The sequence below is a fragment of the Salmo salar genome, chromosome ssa03 (genome assembly GCF_905237065.1).
Source record: "Salmo salar chromosome ssa03, Ssal_v3.1, whole genome shotgun sequence".
Taxonomy (NCBI): domain Eukaryota; kingdom Metazoa; phylum Chordata; class Actinopteri; order Salmoniformes; family Salmonidae; genus Salmo; species Salmo salar.
The window spans coordinates 72,172,335-72,191,035 of NC_059444.1; the positions used below are offsets into that span (position 1 = coordinate 72,172,335).

The 18,701-nt window shown below is 45.7% G+C and overlaps 2 protein-coding genes across 5 annotated transcripts; one reads left to right on the forward strand and one right to left on the reverse strand.

Annotated features, from left to right (window-relative positions):
• Positions 1-77: 77 nt before the first annotated feature.
• On the reverse strand, positions 78-12,172 carry tbc1d17 (TBC1 domain family, member 17). Its single transcript, XM_014193835.2, has 18 exons — positions 11,902-12,172; positions 10,681-10,776; positions 8,830-8,907; positions 5,772-5,889; positions 5,463-5,646; positions 5,076-5,187; positions 4,827-4,997; positions 3,954-4,079; positions 3,725-3,828; positions 3,514-3,608; positions 3,298-3,414; positions 3,057-3,157; positions 2,830-2,929; positions 2,502-2,599; positions 2,245-2,361; positions 2,061-2,147; positions 1,704-1,944; positions 78-1,622 (listed from the first exon to the last, which is right to left on the reverse strand). The coding sequence occupies exons 1-17, from the start codon at positions 11,929-11,931 to the stop codon at positions 1,753-1,755; spliced, it is 1,926 nt and encodes a 641-aa protein (XP_014049310.1). The 5' UTR covers positions 11,932-12,172; the 3' UTR covers positions 78-1,622; positions 1,704-1,752.
• A 2,840-nt stretch (positions 12,173-15,012) lies between these two features.
• On the forward strand, positions 15,013-18,696 carry LOC106601546 (uncharacterized). Of its 4 annotated transcripts, XM_014193838.2 has the most exons (7): positions 15,013-15,166; positions 15,913-16,139; positions 16,324-16,738; positions 16,910-17,174; positions 17,255-17,338; positions 17,410-17,582; positions 17,664-18,696. In XM_014193838.2, the coding sequence occupies exons 3-7, from the start codon at positions 16,349-16,351 to the stop codon at positions 17,799-17,801; spliced, it is 1,050 nt and encodes a 349-aa protein (XP_014049313.2). In that variant the 5' UTR covers positions 15,013-15,166; positions 15,913-16,139; positions 16,324-16,348; the 3' UTR covers positions 17,802-18,696. The 4 variants fall into 4 exon arrangements, with proteins under 4 accessions (XP_014049313.2, XP_014049312.2, XP_014049316.2 ...); XM_014193837.2 differs by having other exon boundaries at positions 15,913-16,738; XM_014193841.2 differs by lacking the exon at positions 15,913-16,139 and having other exon boundaries at positions 15,015-15,166.
• The last annotated feature ends 5 nt before the right edge of the window (positions 18,697-18,701 follow it).

The following is an 18,701-nucleotide window of genomic DNA, read 5'->3' on the forward strand; positions in this document are numbered from 1 at the left end:
GGGAGGGGTCACAAGGTCTGGTGGGAACATATGACTAATAAACAACATCCGAAAAAAATAGTCAATTTCACAAGTAATTGATTGTTTTTGTAACCTTTATTTGGTAAGATTCAGCAATTTCAGGTAAGTGAAAATATTGTTATGACGTAATACCAGTAGTTAAAAACCTTAAACATTATAGTACTGTATGTATAACACTCTATAAGGCAGGCATTTTATAGTACTTGTAATGCTCTGTCAGTAAGATTATTCTTCATATTATATTTAGAATTACTTAGTGAGGACAGCAATAGAGAAGAGAGCATGGATAGAAGGAACAACAGGAGAACAACAGGGTGGAACTAATACAGTTTAGATCATAATGATACACCATTAAAAAGGGACAAATGGGCTGAGCTAGAAAGACAGGGATAAAACAATTTAACAGACATTTTTAAAATGGAAGCATTCCACACAAAGAAGCTTTTGGAAGAAAAAAAAAGACAGAAATTCTCACGAGACAGGTACACAAATGGAAATATAAATGACTGGACATAACTTGGATACACACAAAATACTTAAGGAAAACAAAAAAATGTATTGCGGTATTTATATAAAGACAAAGCACTGCATATATAGACTATTTCAATATTTTGGGATAGTTACATTCATGAAAAAAACAACCTCTCACCGTTCACTCGATAATGCTCCGTCTGTCAGAGATGGTAACAGTCTGCAACCCTCATCCTGTACTACAGTACATTATCAAACTCTCTCCTATGCCCCATATCATCCAATATTTTATCCAATATACAATCAGTGGCCAGTTTATTAGGTACACCCCCCCCATTCACAAAAACGGTTAGCTCCTACAGACAGTGAGCCACATGGCCTGCTATATAAAGTAGGCAGACAGGCATCCAGTTACTGCTCCACTGAATGTTAGAATGGGTAAAACAAGTGACCTCAGTGACTGAGTGCGGTATGATCGTTGGTGCCAGGCACATCAGTTCCAGTACCTCAGAAACGGCCGCCCTCCTGGGCTTTTCACGCACGACAGTGTCTAGGGTTTACAGAGAATGGTGAGACAAACAAAAAACATCCAGTCAGCGGCAGTCCTGTGGGAGAAAACAGCTCGTTGATGAGAGGTCGAAGGAGAACGGCAAGACTCATGCAAGCTAACAGGCAAATAACGGCGCAATACAACAGCGGTGTGCAGAACGGTATCTTGAACCTCAGAACTCGTCGGTCTTTTTCACGGATGGGCTGTTGCAGCAGACGAGCACGCCAGGTTCCACTCCTATCAGTTAAACACATGAAGAAGCGGCTCCAGTGGGAACGCAATCACCAACACTGGACAATTGAGGAGTGGAAAAACATTGCGTGGTCCGTCAAATCACGATTCCTGTTGCGTCATGCTGACGACAGAGTCAGGATTTGGTGTAAGCAGCGTGAGTCCATGGACCCATCCTGCCTGGTGTCAACGGTACAGACTGGTGGCGGGTAAAGTAATGGTATGGGGAATGTTTTCCTTTGCACATGTTAGGTCCCTTGATATCAATTGAGCAACGTGTCCATGTCCCGAAGAATTCAAGCTGTTCTGGAGGCAAAAGGGTGTCCGACCTGGTACTAGATGGGTGTACCTAAAAAAAAATATATATATATATATATATATATATAAAAATGGCCGTTGAGTGTATATCTTCCTATATGAAACACCTCACATCGGTTAATGGCTTTCTCTCCTCATGTCAATCACCCTGTCCTTCAGCGTTACGGGTAGGTAGGACGAGGGCGTGCTGCAGCAGCAGTGCTGTTACTTGACTGGCTCGTTTCCGTAGCTTCTGCCTGTGATTGGCTGAGAAGCTGCTGCGTCTCATGTGACTCTGATTCTGGGCTCGTCTCGTCATCAGGGCTGGGGGGAACGTACAGACCAATGACCTCCTGCACCTTCACCGGCAGCTCCTGAGAGACAGAGGAGGAATGGAGAGAGGAGAGGTTAGATCAGTTAGATGACAATACACAATATGTTAAATATATCATGTCCAAATGAATGTATCCTCCTATAAGATATTCCCTACTTTGCAGCAGGCCAGCTGTAGGTAGTTAGCTTCTGCTCCTCGTAGGACTGTCTGCAGATCCAGCTTCATGGTCAGTTCATTGATGTGCTGCACATAGAGCCACATACACAGTCCTTAGTACTGTACACACAAACAAAAGACAACATCATTAAGAAAAATAACTTCAAACACATTTCCAACAAACCTTCAAAATAGTGTTGAAGTCGTGGTCAGAGCCGATGAACTCCCCCCTCTGTGATTCCAGAATGGAAGCGGCCATCAGCAGATGGAAGTTTTCACAGGGCAGACGAGTCCAAAGAACCTAGCACAGAACAGTGCATTCACTGTGTGTTTACTTACATATATTGTAAAACAATGGGTGTTGTTTCCATATAGTGTGTAGAGTCTACATGCGAGAGTTTCTAATGAGTGTTGTGTGTTGAGTAGTATCCACCCACTCACCTCCCAAAGGGACAGGATGTCCTCGAAGGAGAACTCTCTCTTAAACCAGATCAGTAACCAACGGAAACAGAAGCACAGAGAGCCACTGTCCTGGGAGTCTGAAAGAGACACACAACGTAATAACATAACAATGTGAAGAATTTACTATGTTAATGGATTACGCATCCAGGTAGTGACATGACACACATTGAGTAAAGGTCAAATATAATCAATTGGCTGATTGGAGAATTGACTGCATGATGAGTGTCTACCTCACTGAGTAAAAACACATTTGGGTTATGGTGAAGTGTGAGAGAAACACAGTAACTGAGTGATAGTCATTGTTTACCCAGGTAGTCAAGGAGCTCAGGGTCCAGAGCCTTCATCAGCAGGCTGAGCTGAAGGAGCTGCTGCTTCATGGCCTCCTGAGACTCCTCAAAGTTCTGGTGCTGAGGGCCGGAGAGAGAGAGAGAGAGAGAGAGAGAACATTAAAATAGTCTATAAATGTATAATGTTATGTTTTAACACTATAATGTGGTAATATATGAGTATTTAACAAGAGAGTAAGGTGCTTACCACCATCTCCATAAAACCTGTCAGACACCAGAAGGACTCCACTTCGTTCTGAGTGACAAACAGGAGAGGAGCCAAGAGGTCACTCATCCCCTGGACATAGCCTGCAGGGAGAGAAAGAGAGAGACAACAGGAACCACAAGGAGAGAGGAGAGTCAGGTGTGAGATATTGATAATAAATACAGTTGAAATGTGATACACTTGAAAGTTCAAAGCCATTGTAAGGACAAGGGGAGTGGCTTACCCAGATCAAAGTTGAACATGCAGTATGTCATCAGCACGTCATTGAGAAGAGTCAGGCCTGGGTTGTCGTTGCCAGAGAAGAAGGTGTTGTGTCTGTCCGTTCGACTCACGTCCCTTTCTGTCCAATCAAAACAACATGAACAGATAAGTAACAAATCATAAAATGTGTGTCAACCAATGAGGCGTGAGATCATGTTTAACAGACAGCAACACCAACCTATCAGGCTGCGGTATCCTCTGAGGAGGGAGTTCCTCATCTCCTGCTCTTCACTGACTGACTTCCACTGAACCTTCATTCTGAAATACTCATCTCTGAAGACAGAGAAACACAGAGGGGTTGAGGAGATGAATTTACTCACTCCCGTTTAGACAACAGTCCCAGTCTGTGATAAGAGAGCCATAACAAGCGAGGGAGATAAGAGACTAACGTTTTCATCCTCAGAATGTCCTCCCTCTCTTTCACAGTACTATTCCAGGGATAGAAACCCAGCAGAAACTTCCACACGTCCTTCCTCAGGGATGGTGTGATACCCTAGGAGAGGGAGAGGAGGGATGGTTTGAATGACATGGTGTAGACACTGTACAGCAAAACACATTTGAATGGAAGATGGTGTCAGGTGCTTTTTACAAGAGAGGAATTATACTCTAAGGTCTTACCCCCCTGAAGACCAGCTCTTTGATTCGCTGTGGGTCCTTCACACGCCCCTCTGGGTCCAGGAACTCCTCCCATTTGTCGAGAGGCTGTCCCCTGGTTACGTCTGGTTTAGGGCCAAGCTCCACCCCCTGGTGCCACCAAAAAGAAAACGCTCACCATTGATATCGGCACCCGTATGTTACAGCCAACATCTGGATGATATCGCCCCCCGTATGTTACAGCCAACATCTCGCCCCCCGTATGTTACAGCCAACATCTGGATGATATCGCCCCCCGTATGTTACAGCCAACATCTGGATGATATCGCCCCCCGTATGTTACAGCCAACATCTGGATGATATCGCCCCCCGTATGTTACAGCCAACATCTCGCCCCCCGTATGTTACAGCCAACATCTCGCCCCCCGTATGTTACAGCCAACATCTGGACGATATCGCCACCCGTATGTTACAGCCAACATCTGGATGATATCGCCACCCGTATTCGTATGTTACAGCCAACATCTGGATGATATCGCCACCCGTATGTTACAGCCAACATCTCCGCCCCGTATGTTACAGCCAACATCTCGCCCCCCGTATGTTACAGCCAACATCTGGATGATATCGCCACCCGTATGTTACAGCCAACATCTGGATGATATCGCCACCCGTATGTTACAGCCAACATCTGGATGATATCGCCACCCGTATGTTACAGCCAACATCTGGATGATATCGCCACCCGTATGTTACAGCCAACATCTGGATGATATCGCCACCCGTATGTTACAGCCAACATCTGGATGATATAAAGTGAGGTCCTCTTCTCCATCTACTCCACAGATGTCAGGGCTAGTGATGAGTTTACATCTCCACCCCCATCCCCCCACTTACACAGGTGATGAGCTCAAAGCCTGGTTCGTCGTCAGCTGAGGGGGGCCCATGGTGGTCCTGAGGGCCACGGGGGTGGAAGGGGGAATCTGGTGGTCGTAGAGCCCCTCTGAAGAAATTGGTGACCTTGGAGAATCCCCCAAAGGTGGTGGCATAAGGGTCCTGGATAAACCTCTGGAAACAAAGAGATTGATATAATTAGAAACACACACATTACAGCTTCTCAAAGAATAGCACACACAAAAGACTTACAGAGACGAGGTCGGAGCTTCCATCGTCAAAGAGGTGCAGCTCATCAAAGGACTGAGAGAGAGCCCCAGAGTCATGGGGATACGCTAGGAAGAGACGACCATCTACAGGTGATCTAAAACAAGAGAAAAAGCACAGTCAGGCAGATAGTAAGAGACACAGACAGCGACAGAGAAGATATAGAATCTCAGAATAAAAGAAAACGCTAGCAAGAAAGAGAGAAAGTATGAAAAAGACGCTTCAAAATATATGTAGTAAGGGGGTTGGGTACAACAGCTGTTAAACTCTACTGTTCAGAGTCCAGTTAAATGCCAGTCAAATGCCTTGAATTCCTCTGAGGCATTGATCTGAGAGAGAGAGAGGGAGAGCTGGCTGTCTGCTGCTACTCACGGGGCCAGGATGATGTAACGCTGCAGGGCCCTCAACAGCTCCCTGGTACCCCCCCTGTGGAAGTGCAGAGGAGGGAGGGGGTGGCCACCCCTGCTGGTAAAAACCAGGAAGTTACGGCCCAGGGAGAAACGGGACCGTCGCAGAGAGTACAGCTCCGACAGAGGCAGGGAGAACGACCACTGGCCTGGGAACAGAGGGGGAGACATCAACATCAAGAATAGCAATATACACTTGCTGCAAACACACTTGTGAGTATAGCCTAGTATGAGAACTACAAACACAGAAGGCAAGTTATAAAAGTCTACGTACTTGTCTCTTTGACGGGGGGGTGCTCTCTGACTCGGTCTCTCTTCACTGTGCTGATGACTGCCCAGTCTGGCTCGTAGCCAGGGTCAAAGTTGGTGTCCTCCACCCCTCCTTCTCCATCCTAACAGGAAGACAGGCCGTATATAAAACATGGATTACCACAGATAACACTGCTACTCCTACTGCCCTCTCATCGTCTGCCCACGTGTTCTCGCATACCCCTAGAGCATCGAGCCAGCGGGGTGGCGGCACTGGAATCCTCATCTCTCCCAAGTGGACATTCTCTCTTTCTCCCCTGACCCATCTGTCTATCTCCTCATTTGAATTCCATGCTGTCACAGTTACCAGCCCTTTCAAGCTTAACATCCTTATCATTTATCGCCCTCCAGGTTCCCTTGGAGAGTTCATCAATGAGCTTGACGCCTTGATAAGTTCCTTTCCTGAGGATGGCTCACCTCTCACAGTTCTGGGTGACTTTAACCTCCCCACGTCTACCTTTGACTCATTCCTCTCTGCCTCCTTCTTTCCACTCCTCTCCTCTTTTGACCTCACCCTCTCACCTTCCCCCCCTACTCACAAGGCAGGCAATACGCTTGACCTCATCTTTACTAGATGCTGTTCTTCCACTAATCTCATTGCAACTCCCCTCCAAATCTCTGACCACTACCTTGTATCCTTTTCCCTCTCGCTCTCATCCAACACTTCTCACTCTGCCCCTACTCGGATGGTATTGCGCCGTCCCAACCTCCGCTCTCTCTCTCCCGCTACTCTCTCCTCTTCCATCCTATCATCTCTTCCCTCTGCTCAAACCTTCTCCAACCTATCTCCTGATTCTGCCTCCTCAACCCTCCTCTCCTCCCTCTCTGCATCCTTTGATTTTCTCTGTCTCCTATCCTCCAGGCCGGCTCGGTCCTCCCCTCCTGCTCCGTGGCTCGACGACTCACTGCGAGCTCACAGAACAGGGCTCCGGGCAGCCGAGCGGAAATGGAGGAAAACTCGCCTCCCTGCGGACCTGGCATCCTTTCACTCCCTCCTCTCTACATTTTCCTCTTCTGTCTCTGCTGCTAAAGCCACTTTCTACCACTCTAAACTCCAAGCATCTGCCTCTAACCCTAGGAAGCTCTTTGCTACCTTCTCCTCCCTCCTGAATCCTCCTCCCCCCCTCCTCCCTCTCTGCGGATGACTTCGTCAACCATTTTGAAAAGAAGGTTAACGACATCCGATCCTCGTTTGCTAAGTCAAACGACACCGCTGGTCCTGCTCACACTGCCCTACCCTGTGCTTTGACCTCTTTCTCCCCTCTCTCTCCAGATGAAATCTTGCGTCTTGTGACGGCCGGCCGCCCAACAACCTGCCCACTTGACCCTATCCCCTCCTCTCTTCTCCAGACCATTTCCGGAGACCTTCTCCCCTACCTCACCTCGCTCATCAACTCATCCTTGACCGCTGGCTACGTCCCTTCCGTCTTCAAGAGAGCGAGAGTTGCACCCCTTCTGAAAAAACCTACACTCGATCCCTCCGATGTCAACAACTACAGACCAGTATGCCTTCTTTCTTTTCTCTCCAAAACTCTTGAACGTGCCGTCCTTGGCCAGCTCTCTTGCTATCTCTCTCAGAATGACCTTCTTGATCCTAATCAGTCAGGTTTCAAGACTGGGCATTCAACTGAGACTGCTCTTCTCTGTGTCACGGAGGCTCTCCGCACTGCTAAAGCTAACTCTCTCTCCTCTGCTCTCATCCTTCTAGACCTATCTGCTGCCTTTGATACTGTGAACCATCAGATCCTCCTCTCCACCCTCTCCGAGCTGGGCATCTCCGGCGCGGCCCACGCTTGGATTGCGTCCTACCTGACAGGTCGCTCCTACCAGGTGGCGTGGCGAGAATCTGTCTCCGCACCACGTGCTCTCACCACTGGTGTCCCCCAGGGCTCTGTTCTAGGCCCTCTCCTATTCTCGCTATACACCAAGTCTCTTGGCTCTGTCATATCCTCACATGGTCTCTCCTATCATTGCTATGCAGACGACACACAATTAATCTTCTCCTTTCCCCCTTCTGACAACCAGGTGGCGAATCGCATCTCTGCATGTCTGGCAGACATATCAGTGTGGATGACGGATCACCACCTCAAGCTGAACCTCGGCAAGACGGAGCTGCTCTTCCTCCCGGGGAAGGACTGCCCGTTCCATGATCTCGTCATCACGGTTGACAACTCCCTTGTGTCCTCCTCCCAGAGTGCTAAGAACCTTGGCGTGACCCTGGACAACACCCTGTCGTTCTCCAGTAACATCAAGGCGGTGACCCGATCCTGTAGGTTCATGCTCTACAACATTCGCAGAGTACGACCCTGCCTCACACAGGAAGCGGCGCAGGTCCTAATCCAGGCACTTGTCATCTCCCGCCTGGATTACTGCAACTCGCTGTTGGCTGGGCTCCCTGCCTGTGCCATTAAACCCCTACAACTCATCCAGAACGCCGCAGCCCGTCTGGTGTTCAACCTTCCCAAGTTCTCTCACGTCACCCCGCTCCTCCGCTCTCTCCACTGGCTTCCAGTCGAAGCTCGCATCCGCTACAAGACCATGGTGCTTGCCTACGGAGCTGTGAGGGGAACGGCACCTCCGTACCTTCAGGCTCTGATCAGGCCCTACACCCAAACAAGGGCACTGCGTTCATCCACCTCTGGCCTGCTCGTCTCCCTACCTCTGAGGAAGCACAGTTCCCGCTCAGCCCAGTCAAAACTGTTCGCTGCTCTGGCACCCCAATGGTGGAACAAGCTCCCTCACGACGCCAGGACAGCGGAGTCAATCACCACCTTCCGGAGACACCTGAAACCCCACCTCTTCAAGGAATACCTGGGATAGGATAAAGTTATCCTTCTAACCCCCCCTTAAAAGATTTAGATGCACTATTGTAAGTGGTTGTTCCACTGGATATTATAAGGTGAATGCACCAATTTGTAAGTCGCTCTGGATAAGAGCGTCTGCTAAATGACTTAAATGTAAATGTAAAGATCATGAAGAAAACAGAGTGATGTGTGTCACTAGTGTATTAAACAAGCGCTCACCTTTTTAGTGTAGAATACAGCAGCCGCATTGCGGCCCTCGTCCTCTAGTGCGCTCCACTCCAAAGCTGGCTCCCCACCCTGTAAACATAGACAAACACCTTAGTCTAGTCCAGAATAATGTGTGATAGCCTAAAGCTAAGAAGAAAGGACATACTGTATATGATCTATAGGCCTATGTGTTTGACTAAAGGAAGCAAAACAAAGTTATTGATGACAAAGACTTCCACCACAGGGATGAGTACACTTTGAATATGACTAGAATTGGTTTTCGATCAATTTTATTTTTACCCCTTTTTCGTGATATACAATTGGTAGTTACACTCTTGTCCCGTCGCTGTAACTCCCGTACGGACTCGGGAGAGGCGAAGGTCGAGAGCCATGCGTCCTCTGAAACATGACCCCGCCAAGTCACACTGCTTCTTGACACACTGCTCGCTTAACCCAGAAGCCAGCTGCACCAACGTGTCGAAGGAAACACCGTCCAGCTGGCGACCGATGTCAGCGCGCATGTCCCCGGCCCGTCACAAGGAGTCGCTCGAGCGCGATATGACAAGGACATCCCAGCCAGCAAACCCCCCCCCAACCCAGACAACGCTAGTCCAATTGTGCGCCCCCTCATGGGTCTCCCAGTCACAGCCGGCTGCGACACAGCCTGGGATCGAACCCAGGTCTGCAGTGACGCCACTAGCACTGTGATGCCGTGCCTTGGATCACTGTGCCACTCGGGGGCCAATATTTTCATATACAGTGAGCTCCAAAGGTATTGGGACAGTGACAATTTGTTGTTGTTTTGGCTTTCTACTTCAGCACTTTGGACTTGAAATGATACAATGATGAGTTAGAATGTTATCATACCCCCAACACATGCTAACCTCTCACCATTACAGTAACAGGAGATGTTGGCATTTTTGAGGGGGTATGATATTTATGCCTTTAACTTTCTCACTCATCATTATTCACAACTCATTAAGGATTATCCGTGATAATAGTAGCGTTGACAATAATGGGAGGTGTTTAGAAACATATTGTATTCTTATTTACAATAAAAGTGACTCCAAAATGACAAAATACATTATTTACCATTAATTTCTATTGGGCACAAAATCTGAATCTAATCTGAAACACAACCAAAACAAACAGCAAATGCATCCAATAAGTTTGTAGGTTCACAAGCTTAATGTACTGATTGCATGCTAGGAATATGGGACCAAATACTAAAATGTTGACTACTTTAATACACATAAGTGAATTTGTCCCAATACTTTTGGTCTCCTAAAAAAGTGCTGTAACTCCTAAGCGGTTGAAAATACCCTCAAATTAAAGCTGACAGAGTCTGCACCTTAACCTCATATTCATTGTATCATTTCAAATCCAAAGAGCTGGAGTACAGGGCCAAAACAACAATAAATGTGTCACTGTCCCAAAACTCTTGGAGGGGGGGTATCATTTGTGGAACGTTTCAACAGGAATCTGTCCCAAAAACGTTGGCAATAACAAAGTTGCCAACAAACAACGCATACAAAGTTGTATAGCGGCAGAATAAGATACTGGGTTAGGGAGTGGGCTATTTCATGAAGTTTTTCACTTACCACGTTTTTTACAAAAAATGTATATCCTCACTTTGGTAGCCTATGGACAAACATTAAGAATAAGCTACGTGGTGAGTTGATGCCTATTCGGCAGATAGTTAGCTAGGTGAATTGATCATGCTACTTTGTATGTGTTTGTTGGCAACCACCTTGTACTTTACTTAGTTTTTGGACAGATTCCTTTTGGAACGTTCCACAAATTATACCCACCCCGTTTGGAGCTCACTGTAAATATGGTGTCTATGGGAGAAGCCCAACTTACCCGTTCCACTATACGGATGAATCCTGGGATTGTAGTGTCCTGGTTGCTCCTCTTGGCATTGGTGTGAAGGTACACCCCCTCCTTCTCAAACACCAGCTGTGTGACAAAACAACATATGCTATTAATATAATATAATTTGTTGTGAAAACTAATGGCAAAATGTCATGTCATGGATTCCAGTGCAATGAATCAGAAAGTGTGATCAAGTGGGAATAGGGTGGGGGGTGACAATCATATGACATCCCAAAGAGGATGAGTTAGCTGACTTTACTGTAGCCTACAAAATAGAGTCACATGAACACTATGAGTCACTCACGCAGTGATTCCACCTGTGTGCCTGCCAGGGGTTTCTCCCAGGTAGTGTCTGGTACTCCCTGTCTATAGCTCCATTCCTGTGCATTTTATTCCTCTTGTGTTACCATTTTATTTTTAAACTCGGCATTGTTGGGAAGGGCTCGTAAGCAGCGTTTCACGGTAAAGTCTACACCAGTTGTATTCGGCGCATGTGACAAATAACACTTGATTTGTGTCTGCTGCAGCTCAGAATCGAATTACCCTACTGGACTTAAACTGACTGAACCCAATTGGATAGATCTAGCTAGCTTCCATACAAATACAATATACCATCATATCTATCCTGAATATTACCCGAAATGTATAATCAATAATAATTTGCCAGCTGTGACATCAATTCAGGTGAAATATTATATAAGCCATCCTCCACCAACGAACTGCTCAAACGTTTAGTTAGTTAGATACCGTAAACACATTCACAGGGAAGTTTACAATGCTAATTCTATGGAATGGGGATCCTCGGCCTCGGGACCCTTTCTTCACTGTAAACAGGTCTAACTACTAACGTTATTAGTAGCTGTTAGAGAACCAGCAGTGTTTATTGCTTTACATATTGAAGTCTGCCGTGGAAAATAGCACAGCTATGATGATATCGCTAGTGACCAATTTATTGAACAAGTAATATATCACAGCAGCAAATATCAATTTAATCTGGAAATAATTATGAAGCTAGCTTGTTTGTTGTTATAACGTTAGCTAACTGTTACTGTAGTTACGTCAGCGTCCCCGAATATCACACGACTTTGTTGTGAAGGTGATATTCTAGCTACAATGGTGATAACTGAGTTTATTTAGTTGGCGGCCCTTTAATACAGACCGAATCAATCAGACGAAGACGAAATCTAAACTTCAATACATTGCGCTTACCTTGTGACTCGTCTCGGCCTTTGTCTCCATTTTTCTTCCACTAGCCTTTTTTCCAAAACAAATTCCGTCAGAAGAAGACTTCCGCCTTCATAGACGGCACCGTCTACGTTACACGTCAGTCAGGTGGTCAGGAACATCAACCAATCATAGGTGGTGGCACGTCTAAATTGGAATAGATGCCGCGTTCAGAACAACGGGGAACGCAAAACTGGGAAATAGGAAATCTCCGACTTCCGACTTCAGTGCGTTCAAAACAACAGGGAACTCAGAAAAAATGAGCTCCGACTCGGAAAAATCGATTAGAACAGATATCCAACTCGGAATTCCAACTCGGGAAGTCGGGTCTTTTTCTAGAGCTCCGACTTTCCGACCTGAAGATCACCGATGTCAGGATTTGACGTATTTTCCCAGTTGTTTTTAACGTGGCAAGAGTACCACCATATGTATCATAATACCCATAAACCCTAGTGGTCAAAGCGGGAAATGGTTCCAATCTTTTTTCCACCATACATTTTTCTCATAGGGGATTTTAGAAACACTTAAAATAAGGCCTGTATTTCATTTAGGATTACCCTGGTGTGACGTTTTGATAACTGTGTGAATCTCTATTGGACAAGGTGACTTATCAATATTTTCACCTGTATTTACCCCCCAAAAAGGAAACACTAATGAGGCTATTATAAAGAACTACAAATGCCATGATGATCTGGATGAGAATGCTGAATTGAGGCAAAGGTAAGAATCTCTGGATTAACTATCTAAATGTAGTAATGAATAAATTGGCTACATTTCTTTAAATGGACAATTCTGTGAACTGTCTTGTGCAAGTTTTAAATTGACACAATACTTGTTAACAAGGGTGTCAGTTAGCGATGATGTGCAGGAGCTTGCAGGGATTTGTAGTTTTGCATGATGTCCACCTTGATGCTAATTAGCATTTTCGAATCTGAGAGTAAATAGAGCGGAATATACTGATAAGTCACCTTGTCCGAGATTTACATGATTATCAAAACGTCACGCCAGGGTAAGCCTACACGAACACAGCCCTTATTTGAAGTGTTTCTGAAATCCCATGTGGAAAAACGATTGGAACCATTTCTCTGTTTGACAACTGGGTTTTATGGGTATTCAAATCAAATTGTATTGGTCACATACATACATATATTTAGCAGATGTTATTGCGGGTGTAGTGAAATGCTTGTGTTCCTAGCTCCAACAGTGCAGTAGTATCGAACAATACACACATCAAAGTAAAATAATGGAATGAAGAAATATATAAATATAAGGACGAGCAATGTCGGAGTGGCATTGACTAGAATTTATTTCTTTATTTTTTCTTTAACCTTTATTTAACTAGGCAAGTCAGTTAAGAACAAATTATTATTTACAATGACGGCCAAACCCGGACGACGCTGGGCCAATTGTGCGCCGCCCTATGGGACTCCCAATCACAGCCGGTTGTGATACAGCCTGGATTCGAACCAGGCGTCTGTAGTGACGCCTCAAGCACTGAGATGCAGTGCCTTAAACCGCTGGAATACAGTATATACATATGAAATGAATAATACAGTATGTAAAAATTATTAACGTGACCAGTGTTTCATTATTAAAGTGACATGTGATTCTATGTACATAGGGCAGCAGCCTCTAAGGTGCAGGGTACTGGGTGGAGGCCAGCTATTGATGGCTATTTAACATTCTGATGGCCTTGAGATAGAAGCTGTTTTTCAGTCTCTTAGTCCCAGCTTTGATGCACCTGTACTGACCTCGCCTTCTGGATGATAGCGGTTGAACAGGCCGTGGCTCGGGTGGGGGATGATCTTTTTGGCCTTCCTGTGCCATCGGGTTCTGTAGGTTTCCTTGAGGGCAGGCAGCGTGCCACTGGTGATGCATTGGGCAGACCGCACCACCCAGTGGAGAGCCCTGCAGTTGCAGGCGGTGCAGTTGCCATACCAGGCAGTGATACAGCCGACAGGATGCTCTCAAATGTACTTCTGTAAAAGTTTGTGAGGGTCTTAGGAGCCTAGCCAAATTTCTTCAGCCTCCTGAAGTTGAAGAGATGCCGTTGCGTCTTCTTCACCAAACTGTCTGTGTAGGTGGACCATTTCAGATTATCAGTGATGTGTACATCGAGTAACTTGAAGCTTTTCACCTTCTCCACTGCAGCCCGTGGATGCGGGCGTGCTCCCTCTGCTGTCTCCTGAAGTCCACGATCAACTCCTTTGTTTTGTTGATGTTGAGGGAGAGGTTATTTTCCTGGCACCACTCTGCCAGGGCCCTCACCTCCTCCCTGTAGGCTGTCTCCTTATTGTGGGTAATCAGGCCTACTACTGTTATGATACCTCCACTGTGGGGCTCTATTCTTCCAATATTTGTCAGTTTCATGTAATTATGAAAATGGCAGTTTATTAGGCATCAGTGGTGGTAATGAAAACCCCAATGCGAATAGTGAAACACTTCTAACAAATGTATGAGTGACAATGAGTATCCTGGTGCTGCCACCAATGTTGTAAAGAACAGAAAAATCACACCGAAAAACAAAAGTGTTTAGGACAGAGAGAATTTAGACAGGGAGGCTAATGAAGGCGGCAAGTGGTTATTGTTGTCTGTCTTCTCAAAGTTGCATCCCAGTTTTAGGACTCCCGAGTGGCACAGGGGGTCTAAGGCACTGCATCTCAGGGCTAGAGGCATCATTACAGACTCTGGTTCGAATCCAGGCTGTATCACAACCGGTCGTGATTGGGAGTCCCATAAGGCGGTGCGCAATTGGCCCAGCGTCATTAGGGTTTGGCCGGGGTAGGCTGTCTTTGTAAATATGAATTTGTTCTTAACTGACTTGCCTAGTTAAATAAAAATGTAACGTTTTACTCTCATCTCTTTTCCTTCATCTGCCCTGCAAAATCTGAAGACAGTTTAGGTGGGAATAATATAGAGATTGAAAAGCCTACCAAAAGCATTTGCTTCCACCTGTCAAGCTCTCCATGTCAGATCAGTGAGGATGAAGTAAATTATACCAGTAGAAGAAACCATGACAAACTATTGAGATGCGGCCAGCCCCAAGCCTCGTCCAAGTGCGCGTCCAAAACAAGACGAGTACGAGCCCGTCCACAGTCACGTGTAAAACGTGCGTCTCGTCTAGCGTCTAAACAGCAACGTCGGAGTCTAGGGGAGACTATTCTTGAGATGAAGAATCAGACAAAGAGGGATAAAGAAACTGTTAGAACTAGAAAAACTCGTGCAACAGACGAAATAAGGAACTGAATGTGTAAGCTGACTTCTCTTCTTGCTGTTTATTTGTGTCTGTGTGTGCCAGTGTCTCTGCAAAGGCGAGAAATGGAGGTGAAATATATTCCATGTTGGGAGGAGAGTGCACAGGAGACCAGTTGGCTAGCATGTTAGCAAACAAACAAGCACAAACAATCCGCAGTCATGAAAATTGCATTTTCATTGAAGTGCTTTCCTGGTAGTAATAATCACAGGGATGACATTTAGAAACGAGCTGGGTAAGTCTTGAGCAGGCACTCACCCCACAAGGTTTTGGCAGAGCCAGTTCGTATGCTAACGAATGCACGAGATTGTGGGAGGGAGGAAGGGGGACGCTGAACAGTTCGCGAGACGTAACGACAGGTGGACAACGTCTTCCCACGGTTAGCATAGGTCTATTTTGGAACATCCTCAAACTGCCACTGAGATATTGACCACTGAGATATTGACCATGAACTCAAGTCACGCAACAAGGCAGTCTGACGTCAGAAAAGTTATATGGAATTGAAATGTATGTACAGTATTTGGATCATGTGAATTTTTCAAATTCTATGCTTGAGTTGAGTGTAGTCTAATTTAAAGTTTCGTCATGCATAAATTTATCAGATTATTATCTGAATTCTGGTTTAGTGATAATCTAAATGGTGCCTAACTAGTGACATCAGCTAATATTGCTATAATGACTAACAATGCAAACTATTTTTTTTGAGCAACTCAAGCTTTATTTCTCCATTTTGTTTTTTCCAGGTAACACCAGCAACATTTTCATTTATCTCTCCCCTAGTTCTCTCAGGCACACGGACATTAATAATATTAAACAATCACCTTGTGCCTCTGAAACCTGCTTTATAACAACTAAGGATAGTTTTATTCTTAGCTTTAACCAAACCACCAATAGAAAAAGGATCCTAACGTTTCCTCAGATTAGCCAAAAACACATCAACACTACAGCCTACAATCCAGTGAGAAAAAAGGTAAACTTATCACAAGACTTGTTAACAAAAATATATAGTATTTAATATCAAACTGCTGGCTGAGTCCTACAGGCGCCTGATTACACTAACCTAAACCATTTTAGCTATTGATCAATAAAAACAGTTACAAAGCATCTATATGTTCCATAAAAGCTAGCCCTAATAAATTAAACACATCCAACAGTTATTGGCAGTCCTGTTTACCCATCATGGCCTCCATCACCCAATCATCTGACCCCGAGATCCCAGACAACCACAAAGAGAGCTGGCTGGCACTACTTGCCGCGGCAGAGGGATATTGTCAGAAGTCAGGCTGCGACCTGGCTATTCTTACAGCCTGTAAGAAGTTCTGGCCATCTGTAGTGGAGGGAGATGAGAGGAAAAGGGAGAGTGGCAGTGGCTTGCCTGCTGGAGGCCGGAAGTGGGATTTCTCCTATCACGTGTGGGGTCAGGGGGCTTTAGCTGAGTCTTCGCGGCGCTACATGGACGACATTGCGGTGCTGCACTCCACATCTATGCTAACGTCGCATAGACATACACGTCTGAGTGCAGGAGACGGAGGAGCTAAACTGGTAGTGGACATGCCCACTGTCAGGGCGGTGAGTAGACTGTCAGTTACTTTTTTGCCATTCAATGTGGCTGTCATTCATAGTGCTGTGTGTGATCGTAAAATAGACGTATGTTTGAAAAATTGAAATGATTGCATTTTTTAGGTTTTTGTATTTCGCGCCATGCTCGTGATCGTAAAGTTCTTAACTTCTCTTCCACAGGGCCTAACAGGTGAGGGTGGGGTGGGAACCATCAGCCCCAATACCACACTCTATTCGCAAAGCTACCCATCAATCTACCACTCAGGGGCTGTCATTGCCCAAGCTGCTGGGCAGCATGGGAATAGAGAGAGGGAGCGAGAGATGGCTGTGATGATAGAGGAGGCTGGACGAGGGAGAGACATTCCTGGAATTGGGGACTTGGAGGAAGAGTGTGAGGAAGAGGAGGACATGGACGAAAGGAGCCGTAATCTGAATGAGACTGCAGGTGAACACAGCTCTGTGGGACTATTTTTTTTATCTCAAGGTCTGAATGACTTCGTAAATATGAATCTCTCTCTGCTTCAGGAGTGTTTTCCATGGATGAGGACTCGCTGTCTCGTGACTGTGAACCATTCTTTGAGTCCGATGGAGAGGAGGAGAGCACTGATGGTGAGTGTATGTGTGTAGTAATATTAGTTAATGATCTAATGCTCTTAATATGTGCCTCCTCTCTGCTCCAGGCTCGTTAAGTGAGGACTGTCCTCCTCCCCCGCGCAGCATGGCCATGGGGCAGTCGTTCTCATCCCGACACCCCAACCCCATGAACATGGCCCGCTCCCTCCCCGTGTCTGTTCCTGTGTGGGGCTTCAAGGGCAACAGACCCCACCAGGGAGAAGGCCACAGTGGGGAACGGGTCAGTCAAACTTCATTTAAAAACATGCAGCTCACTTTCTCTCAGTCATTCTGACACACATACCCACTAACTGTGTTGCAGGCTGGCGTAGCTGACCTGGATCATATTGCTGCCAGCATGAAGGCCCTGTTGGCCCCAGGAGCCAACGACGGAACAGAAATGTTTGGAGGACTACCTCGCCCTCGCCTCAACACGGGAGACTTCTCCCTCAAACACTGAGAGAGCCAAAGAAAGTGAGGGGATGAAGGAGTGACAGTGTGTGGATGAAAGAGAGCTAATTGATTGGCTGGCAGGTGGAAAAGTACCCCAGTGTATTAGCTAATCACTAACCCCAAATTTAGTAGGAACAACAGTGAACCCAGAGAGGATTAACTGACATAACATATGCTGGTATACACACTAAGATCATTTTCAGCACATTACATTACACCCATACACACTTAAACACTACAGGACAACTCACTACACACAACTTAACTTCAAATGTGCTCATAGTGACCTACTGTACTGACCAACATGGACACTAACATATTGAAATGTTTCTGACACAGGTGTTGACTCTGTTGTGGGACTTTGCCAAGTAGATTCGTGGAGGATGGGTCACCCTTCTAGAAATGGTTGGCTCTAGGGGGCTTTTTAACATGAAGCCTGTAGCTTTTCAAATTGTGAGTGAAGGGCACCGTGTCTCCATGAAACATGCCTTTTTGTACTTCTACCTTGCCAATGAATGACTGACTGGTAGAACGATAGTAAGTGTACAATCTCTGATGTTGACACTATTATAATAATAATGTCCTCCAAATGTGTTGACTGTGAGAGCGAGAGAAAGCGGAGGATGGGAACAGAGATGTATCTATCATCTCCCAATTTTTCAAAAGCAGATAAATGTTTTAATTTGGGTACCTGTATGGTTTTAAATTAAGGAGCAACATCTGTGAATCAGGCTGTTGGTTCTGACACTGAATATTATTTGGATGCAGTATAATGGCTGTCCTAGAGAGGGCAGTATTAGATTAAGAACTACACTGAACAGAAATAAACACATGTGAAGTGTTGGTCCCATGTTTCATGAGCTGAAATAAAAGGTCCCAAAAATGTTCCATACGCACAAAAAGCTTA

Coding starts and splice junctions, on each gene's coding strand:
- LOC106601546 (XM_014193837.2), top strand. CDS start 16,349: ATGGCCTCCATCACCCAATCATCTGACCCCGAGATCCCAGACAACCAC. Junction 16,739..16,909: donor ACATGCCCACTGTCAGGGCG/GTGAGTAGACTG, acceptor TCTCTTCCACAG/GGCCTAACAGGTGAGGGTGG. Junction 17,339..17,409: donor AGAGGAGGAGAGCACTGATG/GTGAGTGTATGT, acceptor TCTCTGCTCCAG/GCTCGTTAAGTGAGGACTGT.
- tbc1d17 (XM_014193835.2), bottom strand. CDS start 11,931: ATGGAGACAAAGGCCGAGACGAGTCACAAG. Junction 10,777..11,901: donor AGGCCGAGACGAGTCACAAG/GTAAGCGCAATG, acceptor TTTGTCACACAG/CTGGTGTTTGAGAAGGAGGG. Junction 3,609..3,724: donor GACATTCTGAGGATGAAAAC/GTTAGTCTCTTA, acceptor CTCTGTCTTCAG/AGATGAGTATTTCAGAATGA.